This window comes from Bos javanicus, chromosome 5 (genome assembly GCF_032452875.1).
Source record: "Bos javanicus breed banteng chromosome 5, ARS-OSU_banteng_1.0, whole genome shotgun sequence".
Taxonomy (NCBI): Eukaryota; Metazoa; Chordata; class Mammalia; order Artiodactyla; family Bovidae; genus Bos; species Bos javanicus.
In genome coordinates, this window is record NC_083872.1 from 31,490,157 (window position 1) to 31,510,696 (window position 20,540).

A 20,540-nucleotide genomic window follows, 5' to 3' on the forward strand; every position below is an offset into this window, starting at 1 on the left:
AACAGTGTGCTTGACCCCAAGTCTTCAGGACCATTGTTTGTGGCTCCCAGATTGCTGCTCTGGAGGGTGAGGAGATGGGTAGCAGAGACAGCAAGGAGAGAGGAGTTGGGCCCGGCTGAGTCTCCGTGTGGGGAGGGGGCTGCAAGGCCTGGGTCCTCCCCCGTCTTACTCACATGCTCTTCCTTACCCCTCGAAGAGCTGGGCAAGGACGTGGAGTTCGAGTTGCAGCTCCTTCAGGGCCTTTCTGGCCTGAGGCTGGGACAGTGTGAGGCTGTGACTCAGCCTCTTCTCCACCTCCCTGAACAAGTCCCTTCTGTGCTGCTGACGGTCTCCCTCCAGGGGCTGGGCATGAGCGGGTGGGTAAAGGGGCGCCCGGGAGTCTAGTGCCTCCCCCAGCTCTGTCCTTTTCTCTTCCCACTCAGTGGGTCTTTTTTGAGAGAGCACATCGAGGATACATCTTCAACTCCAGACTTGGGCCATGCAGTGAGGGCCTTGGCTCCCTGAGCCAGCAGACAGAACAGGAGCCCAAGGGTCTGCGCATGGTGTTTATTAGTGATGACAGGTGGGGCAGGGGCTTGTGGAGCATGCTCTGTAGGTCACACACGAGAGCCTCTTAAGACAAGGGTAGCCAGGCTGACAGGGCCTCTGGGGGCTGTCCGCTGGGTCCTATCTCCCCCTCTAATCCTAACTTAACGAGCAGCAGCTATAGATCAGGGAATAAAGTCTGAGGCCCATATCCCATGGGCATGGGAGGCATGAAGACCAAGAACAGAAAAGATAGGATGCAAGAGCAAAAGAATGAGTGGGGCAAGGAGGCGCCCGAAGCAAGCCGTCCATATATTCTCTGCTACACTCGCCCTCCCTTCCCCAGCCCCCAGTCCACCGTGTTCCTAGTCCCTGGTCCCTTCAGATGTTAAGCTGCTTCCTGGCAGGTGAGCAGAGCCCTTCCCTTCTGGAGCTTCAGCTGGCCCTAGCCCAGCCGTCCGTGCTCCAGCCTTTGTGTGGATGCCCCACCCCAGCTGATGCCAGGAGTGCCACCTTGCTGGGCTTCGATTGTCTCATGTCTCATGTGTGGCAGTGAGGTGAGTAGAGGCCCTCAGACCCCAAAGCACAACCCCTGAGTCCCTCAGGTTAGGACAGGACTGTACCTGCTCAGGGACCTTGTTTCTTCCTTATGCCATGCTGCCCACGCCCCACCCTCTTGTCACTTTGAGTGGCATTCCTTCCCTGAGTCTGGTGGGAAGGCCCCTGCTAAGGGGGTCCTGGCCTGAGGGCACTGCCCAGTGGGGCAGTTTCTTGTGCAGGAGGAGAGGAAAGGTGCCAGGGTGCAGCACACACAGCTATTTCCTGGAATGGGAGCCTGGGGAGGGGTCACTGTGCCCAGGAGGTGAAGGGGCCCCCTGCTCTTCTCCCAGAACCTCGGGACTGCAGACAGGCCTGGAGCTGGGGCTGGGCAGGGGGTTTCGGGGGCTGAGCCTAGTGCCAGCCTCATGCCAGTCTAACTCCAACCTGCCTGGCGCAGGGGCCCCAGCCAGCCTGTGCCTGCCGGGGCAGGGTGGCAGGAGGCTGTGTCAGTAGCTGTCCTTGGGCCAGGGCCGGTTACGTTGCCAGTTCCGCTCATTGTGGTTGTGCTCCGAGTCCTGGGCCAGGAGGCGGTCTTGGGGGTCGTGCCCGTTTGCACTAGGCAGCCCCGAGGTGTGTTGGCGGTGAGGCTGGTACAGGTCGTGATAGGCATCTGCATAGTCCTCCTCCAGGTGGCGGGAGCTGCGCTGTGAAGATCCCGTCCAGGCTTGGCGGGAGCTCTCGCTGGCCTCATCTGAGGGCATCAGGCTGTCCCGCTCCAGGGGCGAGTGCTCCTCGCCACGCTCCCCTAGCAGCTGCTGGTTCTGGGGACAAGATAGCAGCTCTAAGTGAGGCCATGCGGACCTCGCCTCAGTCTCCCTTCCCACTCTGGCAGCGTGAGGATTCCTGCCCTCAACTCTTGTTCCCTGCGTACAGGAAATGATCCAGAAGGAGAAGCACTCCGGAGCATTCTTCCACTTCAGACAAGGAAAACTGGAACTTTTGACTCCTGCCAAATCCAAACTCTGCCTTCAAGACAGACTAGGAGAAGAGTTTGGAGAGCGTGTTTCTTTGGAATCCTAGGAAAAGTGGCCTCTGATTACCTGTCTCATTGCTTTCTTCCCTCATCAGGAACTGCCTTCACCCACACCCCCTTGCTCTGCTCTCTGATCCTTTGGCCTTCAAATTGGAGGTCAGGAATGATCCGCCAGGTGGGGAGGGGGCATTGCTTTGGCTGGCTCAGCCTGAGCATCAGTGCCCTTGGAAATGGTTACCTGAAGTCCGGGGATGGCACTGGGAGGGCCCAGAAGCCCAGGGCCAGGGGCTGGGTGGTGGGTCGCCCTCCAGTAAACCTCCAGGTACTCAGCCAGGTGCTCGCAGGCATCTTCCAGCTGGTTTTCATCCAGAATCACATCAAATGACTCCTGGAAGGAAGGGAAAGGAGGAATGTTCCGTCTCTATCAGCCCACCCCAGCCCTGGAAAAGCAAGAGTGGGCACAGGAATGGTGCCCCAGCCACTTACGGGTGGGCACTGAACCAGCTTATCGTATGCCATCATCTGTACGGTCAGGTGCTTCATCTGCGACTTCCCCCGGGAGCGGATGAGACGCTGGAGTACCTGAGGGGCAAGGGCAGAGCTGGGCCCAGGAAGCACTGGGCATGTCCCCAACTCATGGCATGGGAGCAGGCAAGGAGGACTCAGAGCGGTGTTAAGCAGCAGCAGGAAAAGTGGCCTGAGGAGCCCCTGGGCAGGGACCAAGCAGAGTTGTACCGCATTCTAAGAGGGCAGCCCTGTAGGCCTCCTCTATCGCCACAGCTGCCTTACCTTCGGTGAGGACACTTTGACAAAGACGATGATGGGGGCCAGCGAGGTCTTGGCCAGCTGTGCCGGGTGGTTGATGGTGTCGGCATCCAACACTACTAGCTGCAGGGATTTGGCCAGCTCGAATATGCGCTCAATCTCACTCTGTACTTCAGCTATGAAGGGAGGGACAGGGGAGCCGCAATGCTCACTGGTGGCTCCACCCCCGTCCGACTCCAACAGGGCTTTGGGGTCTCCCAAATGGTGGATGGGAAGGGATGGTGGAGGGAGAGGATGTTCATCAAGGCCTGGGCAGGCAGAGGCACTGGGGCATTGAGACTAGGGTGGGTTCTTGCCAATCCTGGGGGAGGTGGAGAAGGGGTTGGGCAGGAATGCAAGTTGCCAGGAAAGAGGAAGGTATGAGGAAGGTTTTCACTAATGCATGAGTGGGCAAAGAAGCAGGACTGGTGACTTCTCACCAATGCTGGAGCGGGCAGAGGAGCGCTCGATGATGGTCCTCTTGCCAGGATTGTTGAGCACGGATCGCTTTGCCAGTGAGAGGTCTGCGGTGACTCGGGTGATAGAGATCCTGGCGTGGGCAGGGAGAAGCACAGCCCGCCTCTAAATTTCAAGCCTAGGGCCCTCCCTACCCAGGTCCCACCAACTTTCACTTTAGAGGAGACCTGGCTACAGCACCTGGAAGGAGGCAAGGACTTCTCCCTGATTCTCATGCCTCCCCAGGCCAGAGTAGCTTACCTGCCATCAAACCTATGTTTGAGGAAGTCGAAGAGCGCCTTCTGCATCATGTCTGTGACCTGGGTTGGGGTGGGGGGAGGGTGAAGGGAAAGGCGTGTAATTGACTGGAGCCTTCTTGGAGATGGGCAGCATCCCCAGGTACGGCCATGGAGCTCACCCCCTCCACACAGACCTTGACGGATGGGCAGTAGGGAACATCCCTTCCCACTGTTTTTGTGGCAAGTTTGGTAGAAACAACTCTGGGGTCAGGGACCTCTCACCTCATAACCTTTCAGAGAGGGTCCCACCAGCACCACAGGCCGCATGGAGGGTACCACGTCATATGGAGGAATATGTTCTGCCTGCAGAATTGACCTGAGGTCAGGCAAAGTCATGGCCATGTGGCCTGCCCTTCACTTGAGTGGGGTGGGGCAGATGCAGACATCTGGGCCCCCTCCCCTCTGTGTTTTCTTGCCCGTTCAACAATGACTGCCCAGAAACCTGTCCCCACAGCCAGAAGCCATGAGCCCCCCAAGCCCCAGTCCCTTCCTTGACTCACCTGCTTTTGCTTCTGCTTGGCTTTTTGGAAAAGGAAATAAAAGATTAAAGTTGGTGAAGGGGGAAAGACCCCGAGGGCACGGTGTTCCCGTCCCCAGGGGAAACCCTGGGCTTCTCCCAGCTCCAACCCCTTCCCACACTGTTCACTGGGAGAATCTCCCTTCCCCCTGTGTCTGAGTGGCCCACCTACCCAAGATAGATGGGTGGAGGGGAGGCTACCTAGAGATGGAGGTGGGGAGCGTCGGCTGCCAATGTCACTCAGGCTGGATGGGTTCCCAGATCTCCTGAGAGCAGAGAGGGAGATCAGTGAGAGTCTTTGTGTGTCTGCTCTACACAGTACTCAATAGCTGTATACATCTCATGTTTCTGCTAGTGAGAGAAGTGCATGTGATGTGAGCCTTTGTGTGTGAGCTTCAATACGTGTGCATTTGTACCTGTGCATTGTGAATGTACACGTTAGGTCTGAGTGTGCACACTGCACATTGCGGAGAGGGGGCGGTATGCATGCCTGTGTGGTGATGTGGACTGTGGGTAAAGAGCACACGTGGGGAGGTACTTACTGAGTCTCAGCCCTGCTCTCACCTGGCCTTCTGCTCCTGCTTGAGTCGGATGCTCTCGAGGCGCTGGGGGCTGGGGATGAAGGCGATGTCTCCGCCCTCTTTCACTAGCCGCCCGATCCACCAGTCATTGCTGTATTTCTAGGGGTGGGGTGGGGCAGAAGGGGTGGTAGAGGAGGCGGTCCAGGCCTCAGCGCTGGCTCTTCAACGGAAAAGGAGGCGTTGGGAGAGCCAGGCAGCGCAAGGGGAGGGGGTCAAGAGAAGGTGCCAGAGGGGAGGGCAGCCATGTCTGAGACCCCCAAGATTTGCGTGTGAGGCCTCACACTGGTCACAGGGAGCCACAGAGGCAACTAAGCTAACTGCTCACTTGTACAGATTGGAGCTGAGGCCCAGGTCTCAGGAGGACAGAGACCCTGAGGACTAGGTCTCGGGTATGAGGGGTATGTGTATGTACAGAGGGGTGTTAATGATGAGTTTCGGAGTTTCGGGACTTGTTTATTAAAGAGGACTGAAGCAAGAGGCCTGGGAACTTGGGTAAGAGCAGAGAAACCAAGCAGCTTCTGTTGGGAGGGGGTCAGTCACCTCTTTAATGTGCAGAAAGTCTTTGGCCTCAAAGTTGACTCCAGAGCCCTGGACCGGACACTCCTCATCCAGTACACCACAGTAGCTGACATTGGTCCTCACAGCAAACGCCACAGGTTTGTGCTGGGGAACGCAACAGTTGGCGCAAATGAGGGGAACCTCAAAGCACCCCTTCCAGGCTCAGGGCCCATCCATCCACCCAACCACACACATACTCATTCGCACATCCTGTCTGTTGACCCCTCGAGACTTAGGACCTGGCACCAGTTTCCACCCACCCTGGCCCACTGTGCCCCCAGCCGGCAAGAGGATACCTTGGCCCTTTCCAGCTGCTGCTGAGCCTGGCTCTCCACTTCACGCCGGGCACTCTCCCGGTCCTCCTCCAGGGAGACGTCTGAGTCCAGAGATGGGCGGCTGGTATAGGAGTCGGCTGAACCCTGGTGTGGGGAGACGCGGTGACCTGTGGGCTCAGGAGTGCTGGGCACTAGAAAGGCACCTCCAAACCCCATGAACCTCAGCCTCTCCAGCTCCATGGGGGTGGCTGGCCCTGTCAGTCCCTCCTGTTTCCCCAGGAAAGGCACCAGTGCTTCTGGGGCTGCGGGAAAGCCAGTCCAACCCATATGTGCTGAGATCTGGGCTCTTCCTCCCAAACCTATTAATACTGCAGCCGTGAATAGAGCCTTCATTTCACTCCTTCCTCCCTTTTCTCCCCTTGACCATGTCCTGTGAGGCAGAGGGAGGTGAGATGTACTGAAGATGACATACTAGGGATGATTCGGAATCTTTGGAATCCAGAAGACTCAACCCTCTTTCTTGTTCACATCAGCATGCAAAGCAGCCTGGAAACTATTTCCTTAAAATGCCTGGCAGGAGTATAGCCAGCCAGGAGCAGTCAAGAGACACTGGTTGGCACGGCGCTGGTCCTGAATGTCAGGATATAGCTGCCTACCCCCTTAGATCCCCTCTCTCATCCATGGTGAAGGAGAGGACATGGGGCTCCCAACTTCTGGCAGTTACTCCCTTCCTGCTCTCCCTACCCCTACTTTCTTTCCTCTCACACCTGCTGGGACAACTGGCCAGGTGTGGGCAGCACAGACTGAGGAGGCAACATAAAGCTACCTCCTTGAGCCCAGATGAAGCCTGGCCATGCCTACCACCTGGCCTATATCTCTCCACCCCTTGCCCGGGGGGGATATCAGCCCTGGAGGAAGGCAGTGCTGGTGCCCAGCAACCCAGCCAGGAGCAACCCTGGGGATGGAGGGAGGGGTCTCTGGTAACCTGAGGAAGGAGGGTGTCTGAGTCCTGCTCAGAGGAAGGGCCTCTGAGCAATGAGGGGCCTTAGGAGGGTGGTAGAGCTCACCTTCAAGGCCATGAGGGTGATGAACAAGGGAAGCTGGACCTCAGGGCAGGAGGGAAGAAGTCAGAATGTCTGGGTTTCCCCCTCAGTCTAGGGAAAAGGGAGTCTTTTGTTTCCTGCTTCAGTTTCCCCTCTTTATGAGCAGAAGCCTGAAGGGATACTTGCATCAGTTCTGAGGTCCAGGGGGCAGAGATCAGGCAGGAGCCTAGATAAAGGGACCGTGTGGGAATGTACACATGTGTGCGTGTGTAGTAGAATGTTCTCAGGCTGAGGAACATTCCTTCAGACCCACTGTGCATGACCACCACAGAAGGCAGCGGAGGCCTGATTCTGGGTGGGGAAGACAAACTCACACACCAGCCCACCGTGGGCAAGAGGACTGGTCAGCCTGTGGGCAGCCCAGGTCCTAGTGTGGAAGCTCACGACAACGTCCGTGCTAGACCCAAGGCATGAAGACAGCACGAGGAGGGACGGGCCTCCATTTCACAGAGCACGTTCCCCATCTCCCTTGAGAACTAAATAAGCCTGGCCTGGGAGCAGGATAAAGAGCAGCTGAGCCCCGGGAAGAACCTTAGCTCTATCAGCTGAGGAGGGGACCTCGTCCCAGGGGCCCGGGGCACAGGAGATGCCTCTGTGGGAAACAGCTGTGTGAAGTGAACAGGGGCCAGCAGGCAAGGGGGCAGGTGAGGCAGGATGACCACATGCATTGGTAAGTACACGCCAGATGCTTCCTAGATGGGAGAGGAGCCTGACCCTTCCTCTCTGTTCTCCAGGCTCTCCGCCTAACTGAGTCATTGTGCTCCTGCCTGGGGCACCTGGGTTACCTGACCTCTTGGACTAAGACGGGGATGACGGGGTCTCTCCCTAATGTTCCGTGAGTCATGCTCAGAATGCAATCCCCTCTCCATCTTTCCCAGGTCCTCAGAGCTCACCCATGACTCAGGGAAGCCAGGGCTGCCCCACCAAGCAGACCCTGGGGTCTTGCCTCCCCCACCCCCTGTTATGCCAAAACAGCCAGAGGCTCAGTGCTTTGGAGCTGCCAGGAGTTGGCACTGTGCCCTGGTGGTGCCCCCCTCGCCTGGTGAGTGTGTGGGCAGGCTGCAGCTCTACTCTTGCCTGGCACGGGGGAAGGAGAGGAGGGAGATGAGCCGTTGGATTTATTTAGAGCCTGATTTCCCTCCTACTGCTTCAGAGGGGGCCTCAGGGAGAGCAAGGAGCCAGGCAAGAGAAAGGAAAGTGGGGGAGGGTAATCCAGGAACCAGAGAGGGGTGGGGAACCAGCAATGGGTTAGCAGGCTGCCCCAAACACCATCCCTATGTCAGGCTTTACCTTGAAACAGTCCAAGCCTTCTCAACTAGGGATGGGAAGAACCTTCTAGGGCCCTCCAGCCCCACAGAGGGAGGTTCATTCTCCAGCTCACCTTGGCACCCTGGGCCGTGGCCAGCTGTCCCTTCAACTGTCAGGAAGAGGTGTTCACCAGAGCCTTGAAAATCATCTGCTCTAGCTGCAATGTAATTAGCCCCAGAGGCCCAGTGGGGAATTGGGCCCAGCAGGGGCCCAGTCCCCGAAAAGGACTGATAGATAGGTGTCTTTCCTGAGCCCCAGAACTCATCTATCCTGGGCATGGCAGCAGGAGATGGGAGAAGATGCCAACACTCCCCCTTTGACCCTGGAGCACTCTACCCTTCATATCAGATCAGAGACCCCTCTCAAGCCATCCAGCTGCTTTCATAAGGAGGCCTTCTTGTAGGATGCTGGAGAGAAGGGACTGAGACAGTGCTGCCCATCCTTGCCCCATCTTTCCAGGCACTCTCCCTGCCCTCTTGAGCTCCGGGAATCACTGCCTAATGAGCTGATTTGTCTCAGTGGGTCAGGAGATAAAAGCAAAGAGGAGAATTAAATATTTATCAGTTGCCTGGTTCTCTGAGCAAAGAGCTTTCTCTCCATCCCCAGGCCCTGGGCTTCTCTGGCTTCATCTCCCGGCCTTCCTGCTGAGCAGGTGCTCAGGATGCCCCCCTGCTTGGGGATGCCTCAGCAGGAGGAGTGGGATGGCTGGGGCACAGTCAGCCGGCCCACCCATGTGCTGGGCACCCAGTTTCCAGCCTGGGAGAGAAGCTGGGCTGAGGGGGGAGAGGAGGTAAGGCAGTGCCCGGGGATAGCCAGCTGAAGGCGATAATGGAGGTCCTCAAGTTTTATGATCCTTCTGTCTGAAGGGGCTGGTATGGGATCCTCTGCTCTTCTCCAGGTTCCCTAATCTGTTCTTTACTAAGGCACAGGAGGGCTGGATTGTCCCCCTCTGTAAGAACCCCCGCATCTCCTGTGTCTGCTGAGTTCAGACCCCAGAAACCCTCCCTCGGGGAACTCCAGACGTTGCCCGAGGCCTCTCTAATGCCTCCGTGCCCTCAGTCTCCAGCCCCGCCTCCCTCTACCCTTCTGTCCTGGGCTGTGGAGCCACCTGCTCTGAGCCTCCCCCCACCCGAGCCCCTCTCGGCACACACCGGATGCGCCCTGCTCTAGGACGGGGGCACCGGGAAGCCTCTGGCGTGAACATCCATCGCTCCACTTTGCTGGAGCGCCACCACCCCCCACCCCCCACGACATGCCCTGCCCCGCCACAGAGGCGTTCCTCAAAGTCCTGAACTGGGGGAAGGGTCCGAGGGACAGGAGGTGTCACCCCAACGTCCCCACCCCCACCCTCCCCGTGGGCACTCACCGCCTCCGAGTCCTCAAACCCGGGCACGTAGGAGTCGTCATACATGGGGGAGTCCGGGTGGGGGGAAGCGAGCGGCGCCGGGGGCGGGAGCGGCCCGGAGGCAGGGGCGATGACAGCGGGCCGCGCCCGGGAGATGCCACCGAGCCCCGCAGCCCTGCGGGCGGCGGCGGAAAGCGAGAGAGCGAAGGAGGGAGCGAGCCGCGAAGACCAGCTGCTCCGAGCTCAAATCACCGCTCCCCCCACCCCCCAAAACCCTGCCGGTCCCACCCCGAGCGCGGCTGAGGAAATCTGGCGCCGGCTCCTACAACAATAGCGCCCGCCCACCTGACCCCCCTCCCCGGGAGCGGGCGAGGGGGCGGCGGCGGGGGGCGCCGGCCGCCGGGGGAGCCCGAGGCCCGGCCTCCGGGGGGTGGCCGACGCCAGCGGGGTAGAAGGTGGGTCCCCGAGCACCTACGGGGCAGAGGGGCGGCGGGGAGGAAGGGGAGGAGAGACTGCGGGCGGGGCGGATCCCGGCGTGGAGGAGGCGGGCCGAGGAGGGACGCGGAGACCGAGACGCTCGGCAACCCAGGAAATGTTCCGCCGGGAAACAAAGGGCTGGCGCGGGGGAGGGGCGGGGCGGAGACCGCCGCGGAGCCGAGACCCTGCGAGCGAGGAGCGGGCGCAGGTTAAGGGGAGGCCGGAGAGAGGGAGACAGTGCAGGGGCAGAGGCCGAGAGAGGAAGAGGGGAGGCAGGGTAGTGGGAGCCTGGAGAGACAGAGGAGGCGGGGCGGGGGCGGGGGCGGGGGCGGGCGGCAGGTGAGAGGGCGGCGTGTCTGCGCCCTGGAGGCCCGGGAGACTCCAAAAGCAAACCCGCAGGGGTCCTGGGGGGGAGTGGCTTTAGCGACCCCCGGCCAAATGCCGAAAAGTAGCCCCTGTCCCCCGCCTCCCCAACCCCCTCACGCCAGACGCTCGGCCCCTTTAGTGCTGGGACTCTCTCGCAGCAAAGGGCCTCGGTGGTTGCCCAACCCGGGCGGATTGGGGCCCGGCCACCCTACTACACCTGTTGCGCGGGCAGATTTCATCCTAGTCTGGCCAGGATGGGGGTTCCCTTCCTCACTTCCTTGCCAAGGACTGTGCCAGGCATTGCCAAGGCATCGTGGGAACTGGCGTAGGGAGGGGCTGCTTTAGGAGAACCTAAAGGGAGGGGGAAAGAAGCCAGAGAGTGGAGATAGGGGGACGGTTGTGGCTGGGACTGAAGGAGGGAGCCTGGCCACACCGGGGTTGGCGTGGGGAGCAAGTCTCCTCAGAGTCACTAGTCTAAGGCCAGATACTCTCCTTAGCAAAAGGATGAGGGTGGTCCGGGTGGCCAGTGTGTGGGTTGGAGCCACATTTACCACTCTTCCAGTCAGTCTCCTTCAAAGGGGCACTAAGATTTGAGGTTAGAGATCCGAGGAGCAGCCCTTCTCTTGAGGAAACTTCCTCAAAGATCCACCCATTTGAACTCCAGAGAAAAGTTATTCCTTTGAATTTTGATTGCCTCCCTACCCTTTCCTCCCCTCTCTGCCTCCTCCCAGAGATTGGGGCCGGTGGCGGGGATGAGGAATGTGAGATAGAGGGGTGCTCTTGGACAGCTTCTGGGTCTCAGTCCTTGTCCTCTCCCAGAGTCTCACACCCAGGAGGGTGAATCTGATATTTGCTCATCCCTTTTCTTCCTGGGCTTCAGGGGAGTTAGAAAACCAAAAGTCTGACAGGGTTGGGTGAGATCTGTGGTAGGAAACACTGTGCCTGGGAGAGAGAGGAAGACCACCCAAACCAACTGGCTTCCCACTTAGGTCACTTGTTCGTGTTCCTTAACAAGAAAAAGAGAAGGGGGTCTCATCTTAAGACTGTCTTGGTCTGCCTTTAGTCTCTCACCACCCTGTGAATGGTGCAGTCCAGCCCTGCTCAGCATCTACCTCCCGCAGGGATTTGGCGAACAACTTTCTTGGAGCCCCTGTGGCCCACTATTGGGGGAGGCAGTGTACTTTCACAGCTCCCACTCCTGAGTCCAGCACCATTTGGGGCTTGGTTATATGTTGGATTCTTCTGTATCGGAAGTTCCCAGACACTGTCTTCTCGCTTTGTGCCCTCTCCCAGTTGCTCAGTATTTCTCATAGCCTCTTTTATTCTCTGTCTCTTCTGTCCTTCCAGAGGGGCAGAAAGGGGGCATTAAATGTGACACAATAAGACCTTAAGGTGCTCTTTCCTGGGAGATGGTTCTAATGAAGATGACAGCTACCGGGGCATCTGCTTCTCTCTCCATCCCTAAATTTACTCTCGTGGCCCCTCCTTTTGGGACTCTACCCACTACCGGAGTGTCCAGGGGACTGTAGGTAACAGTGGATCTGCTATCAACCTCACTCTTGTCTTACACACCTTGTCTTCATCCCCATCTGGGACAGTGGTGTCTTAAGTCTGCTCATGAAGCATGAATTGCCATGCCAACCACCCCCAGGAGATGTATTCAAGTTCCTCATACCTGGGCCATCTCCTGGGTCCTGCAGGAGCTTCAGAGCCTCTCCCTGGTTCACTTCTCTCCGAGTTGCTACTCACTGCTCTCTTCCATTTCTCACCTCACCCACACCTGCCTGCTCTAGTTCTCATGCCAGCCTAGTGCTTCCTGTCCTATAACAAGACATGTGCCGGTCACTATCCATGTGGTCCCTTATCCATTTTCTTTTCCCTGGCTAAGCATAAGGAGAGCGAGCTGGGGATTGGGGTGGGAGGAGGATTCATGGACAGGATTCCTCCTGCCTTCCTCTTTCTAGGAGAGCGTCATTAGACTGGCAGCTGGCAGATACCCAAGGCATGGAAGCAGGACATGGGGTCGGGGCTGGGGGGAAGCCTGAATAACCAGGTTTGGGAGTTGGAATTCTTGGCAATCTCCAGAATACATTCTAGCTTCTCCTATAAGTGCACCAGGAACCTGGGTGGATCCCAGTCACAGAGTGTTGAAGAGAGGAAACTGAGGCAGAAGCTAGGACCTCTAGGAAGTCCTTCCCAGCAGTATTTAAGATCTGGAGAAAGCCAAAGCCTCTAGGATTCTAGCTGCTGGGCTGCTCCCAGGGAATGCAGGCAGGAGCACCAGGGGAGCTTTGCAGAGTCCTCCCCTCAGTCCTCACATCTAGACCCCTTTCTGGCCCCCACACTGTCCTCCCCACCCATTCCAGTCCCAGTGCTCAGAGGCTGCCAGCACTGGCGCTCCGTCCTTTCCTACCTGCCACCTCTACCCTTAGCCTCACCTACTCCGCCTCCCTCCCCATCACTGCAGTCTTCCCCCAAATGCCAGCCCTCTCCCTAGCTCGGAGTGGGCTCTCCTCCCACCCACTGGGGAAGGGGCCCTCGCGTTTACCTCATTCAGCAGGAAGGTTGCACTGGAGTCAGAAAAAGACATAGACTGGGCTGGTGGCCTCTCCCCTTCCCCCGGGCCAGGGGCTCCGAGGCGGGAGCAGGACCGGGCAGCTGCTCTGCACACTGGCTCCCGCCTGCACGCCTGGCCTCGCCCCACGCCCGGCTCCCACGGCGCTCTCTTCCCTCTCTCCGGGCTCCCTCCCTCTTCCCTCCTCCCTCCCTCCCTCCCTCCCTCTCTTCCTCCCTTTCTCTTCCTTTCTCGTCGCCTCTGTCACACTCTCCCTCCCCTGTCGCTTTTCAGCCCAGCTTTCTCCATTTCCGTCTCTTACCCCCTCTACGATCCCAGTTCTCTGTTTATCTGGGGGCCTGCCGCTGTCCTTCCATCCACATATCTCGCCTTTCTTCCCTGACCGCCCCCCACACCACCTTCTCTTCCTTAACCCTCTCCCCAGAAAAGGTAGGGGCTCCGGAGCTCCCACTGCCGCAGGCAGAAGGGCAGGAGTAGCCGAAGGGCTGCCCGGACTCCGGACCTTTAGGCGGAAGGTTCCGCTCCCTCCCGACACCTGCTCGGTGCGCCCGGAAAGAAAGGCGCCTCGGTCCCAGAGACGACTCCGACCTGTCCTCAGCAGAGGAAATGATCGGAAAGGAAGAATGCTTGTGTACGGCTCGCTAGCCCCAGCGTCCAGCGCTCTCTCTGGGTTCCGGGGAAGCTCCGTCCATCCACCCGTCCCAGGCCCAGACCCGGTGGCTCCTATGGGATCCAACTGGCGACACCCCAGCGGGGATGCGCCCGGCACCCGGGGCGTCTCTACTGTCACTCTTCTCTCCCGGGTTCCGGGAGCCGTGGGACTCAGCTCGCACTGGCGGAGAGCGAGGTGAGGCGGCTCCTCCCGGCCGGCTGCAGCGCCCCCTGGGCTCGCTCGCCCCGCGGTCGCGGTCGCACACGCCCTCCAGGTGGTGGCACCCGTCCGGGGTCCGCCTGTCGGCCGGCAGGGCTCCGGCCCTGCCAGCAGGAGGCGCTGCCCTGGCTAGAGCAGAGGCAGCGCGTTTCGGAGCCAGACCCTCGCCCGCCAGAAGCCTAACAGGGCCCCCTCATCCGCTCTTCTTTCCAGAAACTGCGATCCCACCTCCAGACCCCTTTGGGATCTGCACTCTACCCCTCCCCCGAGGGGCTTCTTTGAGGTCTTTGGCCCTTCTGGGTCCCTACGCTGCTCCTACCTCCATCCTGCTCTCCGGGGGCGGTCCTGCTGAGTCCGGCGGCGTCCTGGCCCGGCCTGGGTAGCAGGGAGTACGGAGTCGTGGGACCAGTCCTTGGGTCAGTACCCGCTCCCGCCCGCTTAGGCGGGCACGTCAAATAGGACAAGCCCAAGTTCTGGCGGGGGAAGGGGGGAGCAGGGGTGTAGCCCCAGCCAGCTCTCTCCCTGCACCCTTGTGAGCGGATCAGCTTCTCATTGGTCCCTCTAAACCCCCAGTATCCCCAGGCTGGACTCTTCTCCATACCAAAGACCGCTGAGGGAGGGAGGGGGCGGCCGACTCCTACGCAGAGACAGATACACCCTGAAGCCCAGTGACCCGGCGTCTCCAACTTTCCCCTCGGCATCAATTAGAACTCTTTCCTTTCGGATCCAGGGTATTCCACTCTCCTTCTTGGCCCTTCTTCTAACTCCTTTCCTTTGGGGAGTTCCCGCCCCCGCCCCCCCCCCCCCCCATCCTCCTATCCTCTGGGGATCTTGGAAGACTTCTCCCCACTTCCCGTTCAGCTTACCCTGTCCTTGCCCCCATTCTGGAGGGAGCTAATCTGAGGGAGAATCAACTCTCCTCTTTCCACCCCCAGCTCCTCCTCATGCTTAACCTGCAAAGTCCTTTGGGAGAGCACCTCCTCTCTCTGTGGTCTAGTCCCTGCATCCCCTCCCACCCACCTACCCCTCAGTTACTCAGCTTCAACTATTCAGAGGAGATAAAGAGGTTGCATGTGTGCTTTAAAATTGTGCATGGAGGTTTTTATGGGTTTTGTTTTGTTTTGGCTCTAACAGAGGGAGCAGAAGCTTTGCTATCATTTGACAATAAGACCTGGAGGGAGAGAGGCCCCTCCCTACACCCCTGCTGACCACAGCTAATGGACTAGCTCCTCTGGGCCTTGGGGCAGCTTAAGTTTCCATAGGAGAAGGAGAGGGGGGGGGGTGTGCTGGCCAAGGCAAGCAACTGTCCCTAGCTTCCCCCTCCCTCCCTCCTCTTCAAGAACCTACAGCCTCTTCATCCCTTACTTTAAAATAGAAATATCAACGACTTCTCTCTGAGCCTATCAGAGGGAATCTAGGTGCACAGGGACAGCTGGGCACCCTCACTTGTTCTCATTTCCACTCCAGCTGCTGGAGCACACACCCCTCTCTCTTCTGCTACTGGGAAAAGGTAGGACGCTTAGAGCTGGAGCTGGGAGCCCAGCCCCTGGGTCCCCAGAGCAGTCCTCTTCCAGCCCCCTCCATGTGAGTTGACTGCTTAGAGGACCCGCACAGTCTTCCTCCTTGCTTTACCTCCCTTAGTGCCCCCACCTCTGGCCCTGACCTCACAGTGTCTGACACCCTGCTCAGAGGGGCCTCAAAGCCTGGATGCACTCCTGTGTCCCATGCTCTGGGTTGGCCCCTTCCGGGCCCTAGCTCCAGCATCTGCCTCCCACCCCACCCCCGCCCTCCGGGCAGCCTCTCCAGACAGCCTTCATCCCTTCTCCCTGGTGTCACCTCCTCTCTGACCTCTCAGGTTGTCAGGACCTCAGGATATTTGACAGGACTCTGCTAGCCTTTTTGGTTAGCCTTTGTGCAGACACTGCCCTGCACAGGGTGTTGCGCTCCTGACCTAGAGCTAGATTTCAATCCCCACTTGCCTCCTCAGCAAGGCGTAACTCACATAACTGTACTTAGTGGCCCTAACATTTGAAAACCCCTGTACCACAAAGGACAGAGAACAGAGATCACCGTGTCTGTCCCTCTGTGTCTACCGAGAGCTTCTGAGAAAGCTCTGTGGGGTAGTTTCCACAGGGAATCCCTGTTGCCAACTCCAGATATTACTCTGGGGAAGTTCCTCTACCATCAAACCTCAATCCCTCTTGCTGCAATCTCTGTTTTCTTTTTCTGGGCTCTGCCTCTAGAACCGTGGTGATATTTGATGCTTCTGGGCACTTTCAGGCTCCATCCCCTGACGCAGCATTTGCTATAAATATGTCTGAAGAGTTTCTTGCTGACAGTGCCCAGCAAGACTGCACCTTCCTTCCCACACAAGGCCTCTCTAGAGGGACTGGGCTCTCAGCTATGTCTCCCAGACCCAACTCTTGCCAGTTCTGAGGCAAGTGGTGTGGCTGCTCTGTGGACTTGGGGGTTCCTTTTCATCCCTGGGAAGAGGGGAAGCTGAGAAGGCTGAGATGCTTAGCTCTCATTCTCTTTCTCCCTGGAGTCTGGCTCAGAGTAGGTGGCACATAGTAGGTGTTTGACATATGTTTATTTTAGTTTTAGATCCTAGTTTCCATTGAATGTGACTGGTGATTCCAGTTCCACAAAATGGATTGGAGAGAGGAACAAGGCTGGACATAGGAGAGTAACTCTAGTGCTACGCCAGGTGGAGGAAGGGGTACGAGAGGCAGGCTCCCTAGGGTGGCCTGGGGAAGGGGGTGCTGGCCTAGACTTTACCTCCTTTGCCAAACTCTTAACACTTCCAGATACTGTATTACAGCACCACCCAAGGGATCAGGTCAAGTCCTTTCTCCAGTCTCACATATTTACAAGCTTTGTAAACATCAGAGGTTGGGTAGGGAAGCTGGGGTTGAAAAGAGATGCGATGGAGGTGGGGAATTCCTGGGAGGCATGCTGAGGCCTAAGTGGGGGCAGGATTCCCCCAAGTGGAGGCAGTGGAAGCATCCCAGGCCTTCCAAAAGCTGGGACAGAGAGGACTTGGGCATCCTTTAGAAAGGTGGGGCTGCTGATGAGAGGCTGAGGTGGCCTCAAGAAGGCTCAGGGCAATGGGAATAAGGCCAACCCTGATGTACATACAGCTGGAGTGAGAGAGCTGAGACTTGGGTCCTTTCTTTCTGCACCCCTGGGCTTACCACAGGTCCTCGGCTCCTTTATCTCTCATAGGACGCCTGACCTCCACCCAGATCAGTTCCCTTCTCTAAAATAAGAATTAGTGGGGGAAGTGTCTGTGGTGGGGCTGGAGGCTGGGTACTCTTCTACTTGCTTACTCTAGCTCTCTCACCCACCTGTGACTCCCACCACTGTCAATTCAGGATCTGAGCTGTGGTAGCCATCTCCAGCTCAGAATGAGGGCCTGGCGCCCTCAGCCTCCCCGGGAATGAATTATTGAAGAAAACAGAGTGCTAGCTGCTTGGGCGACTGCCCCCTGGGGCTTGCCATTGCCTCTCACTCCACTTCTCACGGCTCCTTCACCAGCTGTGAGGAAGATGAGGTCTGGCTGCCTGGGATGGGACAGGCCTTAGGAGATATTAAGGAGAGGCTGGAACTTTGTAGGGATGTGGAAGTGCTGACTCAGGCCTTGAGGAGAAGCCTTCTGGGGGGGATGGCAGAGGACTGGTGAAGAGTTGTGGCCCCTCATTGTGGATCATGACGGGGTGCTCACCCTGGAGCTGGGTTGGGAAATGAGCCTGGAAGACCCTGACTTGAGGGGCTGCATTGACGAGGGGTGGATTCCTACATGCCTTTCTGAGTAACATAGAGCCAGGAGTCTGGATCCTTCTTTGAATTAGCATCAGGTCACTAGGAGTGCTCTGTACAGAGCTCTCTGTTCCCCTGTGGGGCCCCCCCGCCCAGAAATAAGGCCCTATCAAGATTGCAGGAGAACCACAAAGCGGCTGGAAGCAGGTGCTGGTTTACGGTTGACAGGGAGGAGGGCAACAGTCGAGGGTCAAGGTTCTAGGTAGGCCATTGGTGGAAAGAACACAGGATGTGGAGTCCGAAAACCAGCAGCCAAGTCCTAATTGTATCACTCGCTGGTTCAAGCGAGTCACTTGGAAACAGTTTTCTTACTTTTAAAAGGGACAAGAGCAGTGCTTGCTCAAGAGATTCTGTGAGAATTCAGCAGGAATATTTGCGTTTCATAAAATGTAAATTCCTATGGAAAAGTTAGTTGTTGTTATAAACAGGGAAGCAGTGCAGAGTGGAGAGAACCTGTCCAGAGTCATGATCTGGGTTACCACCCGTGCCCTGTGACTGACCCCTCGTCTTTCCACTTCTGTGCTTACAGGACTTTTCAAAAGGCCACACTCAGTGCTTGGATCTGGATTTAGACTTAGATCTTCAGATTCTATCTCCTGGGTTCTTTCCATTACACCACGTGGGCTGGACACTCTGGTCCACTCTGACCTTTGACCCGTGCTCAGCACAGGGGACTCCCCCGAAAAGTCCCCCACACCCTGATGCCACAGCGCTGAGTACTTCATTCTTTTGTCTCATGTCTGGCCACACCCCTCTCTCCTTCAGAAATAACACAGCAAATACATTTCTTAGCTTTCCCCTGAGAAAGCATAAATGATATTATCAAGCATTTGGAATGTAGTTTAAAAATAACTTTTTATCATTACAGAAGTAGGGGTTATGTATTGGAGAAAGGAAATACAGACAAGCAACAAGATGAGACGAATCAAAACACAGTATTCTCACCGCCCTGTTATTTCCACCATTAATGCTTTTGGTGTAATCCTTCTGGATATTTTTTCCTTAAAAAAACTGGGATATAACTTAGTTGTATATGGCGTACTGGTTTAAATGTACAATTGGGTAATTTTTTTGCATATACGTACCGATACATCAATGTCTGTGTAACCACATCCATGTCAAGGTCTGTGACATCCTCACTCAGGAGCTGTCCTTGTACCCCTTCATGGTCAGGATCCAGACTCTTGTGGTGATGGCTCCTTAGGCTCTTATCACCATAGATTAGGTTTGCCTGTTCTTGAACTTCATATAAAAAGGATTGTGCAGTGTGTACTCTCTCATATCTGGTGTCTTTCCCACAATATTACATTTTTGAGATTCATCTCTGTTGCATTTATCAACAACTTAAAAAATGTCATGTGGTATTCTATTGTTAGAACACACTATAATTTATTTTTCCATTCTCCTGTTGATGAGCACTTAGGATGTTTCCAATTTTGTTGTATACTGAATAAAATTACTATGAACATTCTTGAACATGTGTCTTTTGGTTAGACACATGAACTCATTCCTCTTGGAGGTATATAGCAAGAAATGGAATTGCTGAGTTATAGGTTAGGCTGTATCTTTTTTTTTTTTTTTAATGTACACACACACACACACACACACGCACAGAGAAATGAATGCTTTTTTAACCTGCTTATTTTCATCCAATGTTTTCCATGATTCCACTTCATTAATTTTCATTTTATCTAATCCCAGTCAATATTCAGATCTCCCAATTGGCCCCAAAATGTCTTCTATAGCTGTTGTACCCTAATCAGTATCCCATCAAGAATTCACACTGCATCCTGCAACACCTCGCCTTGGGTCCTTGCTGGTTGGTGGCTGGAGACATGAGTTCCTTGCCACGTGGACCTCTATGCAGGACTGCACACACATGGCAGCTGCTGAGAGAGAGAGAGAGAGAGCGAGAGAGCAACAGAGAGAACAAGAGCAGGTCTTTTTGGAACCTAATTTTGGGAGTGACTTTTCATCTTTCTTGCTGCATTTTATTCCTTAAAAGCAAGTGACTAGATCCAACCTACACTCAGAGGGTAGCGATTAAACAAAGACTTGGATACCAGAAAGTAGGGATCGTGGGGAGCCATTTCAGAGCTGACGGGAAGATATATAATAATTTAAAGGGAACTTTAATGTATACATAAGGACTTCTTCCCTGATAGCTCAGTTGGTAAAGAATCTGCCTGCAATGCAGGAGACCCTGGCTCAATTCCTGGGTCAGGAAGATCTGCTGGAGAAAGGATAGGCTACCCACTCCAGTGGCTTGTGGCTTAGCTGGGAAAGAATCTGCCTGCATTGTGGGAGACCTAGGTTTGATTCCTGGGTTGGGAAGATACCCTGGAGAAGGGAAAGGCTACCCACTCTAGTATTCTGGCCTAGAGAAATTCCGTACACTGTGTAGTCCATGGGGTTGCAATGAGTTGGACATGACTGAGCAACTTTCACTTAATGTATATATGATACACACACACACACACACATATATGTAGACCAATACTTCTATTCACATTTTATGAGTGAGAAGACAGCCTCCTTTTTCATTCTATTTAAAGTAGTCCCTTTGCTCATAGACTTAGAGAACAAACTTACAGTTACCAGGGAGGAAGATGGGAAAAATGAGGAGGGGGAGGGATAGTTAGGAAGTTTGGTATCAACACGTTCACACTGCTATATTTTAAATGGATAACCAACTGTATACCACAGGGAACTCTGCTCAATGTTATGTGGCAGCCTGGATGGGAGGGGAGTTTGAGGGAGAATGGATACATGTGTATGCATGGCTGCCCACTTGAAACTGTCACTGCATTGTTAATCAGCTGTGTGTGTCTGTGGTCTGCTGCTCAGTCGTGTTTGACTCATTGCAACCCCATGGACTATAGCCCATCAGGCTCCTCTGTCCATGGGATTTTCTCAGCAAGAATACTGGAGTGGGTTGGCATTTATTCCTCTAGGGGATCTTCCTGATCAGATCAGATCAGTTGCTCAGTCGTGTCCGACTCTTTGCGACCCCATGAATCGCAGCACGCCTGGCCTCCCTGTCCATCACCAACTCCCGGAGTTCACTCAGACTCATGTCCATCGAATC

General features: G+C 56.1%; 1 protein-coding gene across 5 annotated transcripts; it reads right to left on the reverse strand.

Annotated features, from left to right (window-relative positions):
• Positions 1 to 532: 532 nt before the first annotated feature.
• Positions 533 to 14,083, reverse strand: CACNB3 (calcium voltage-gated channel auxiliary subunit beta 3). 5 transcript variants are annotated; one of them, XM_061416278.1, is made up of 15 exons: positions 10,405 to 12,501; positions 9,366 to 10,006; positions 8,073 to 8,108; positions 5,610 to 5,732; positions 5,296 to 5,418; positions 4,739 to 4,854; positions 4,376 to 4,440; positions 4,158 to 4,177; positions 3,880 to 3,960; positions 3,620 to 3,678; positions 3,343 to 3,452; positions 2,888 to 3,039; positions 2,585 to 2,680; positions 2,337 to 2,486; positions 533 to 1,886 (listed from the first exon to the last, which is right to left on the reverse strand). In XM_061416278.1, the coding sequence occupies exons 2-15, from the start codon at positions 9,408 to 9,410 to the stop codon at positions 1,572 to 1,574; spliced, it is 1,491 nt and encodes a 496-aa protein (XP_061272262.1). In that variant the 5' UTR covers positions 9,411 to 10,006; positions 10,405 to 12,501; the 3' UTR covers positions 533 to 1,571. The 5 variants fall into 5 exon arrangements, with proteins under 5 accessions (XP_061272262.1, XP_061272266.1, XP_061272264.1 ...); XM_061416282.1 differs by lacking the exons at positions 8,073 to 8,108; positions 9,366 to 10,006; positions 10,405 to 12,501 and adding an exon at positions 13,953 to 14,083; XM_061416280.1 differs by lacking the exons at positions 8,073 to 8,108; positions 9,366 to 10,006; positions 10,405 to 12,501 and adding an exon at positions 12,736 to 12,890.
• Between the last annotated feature and the right edge of the window lie 6,457 nt (positions 14,084 to 20,540).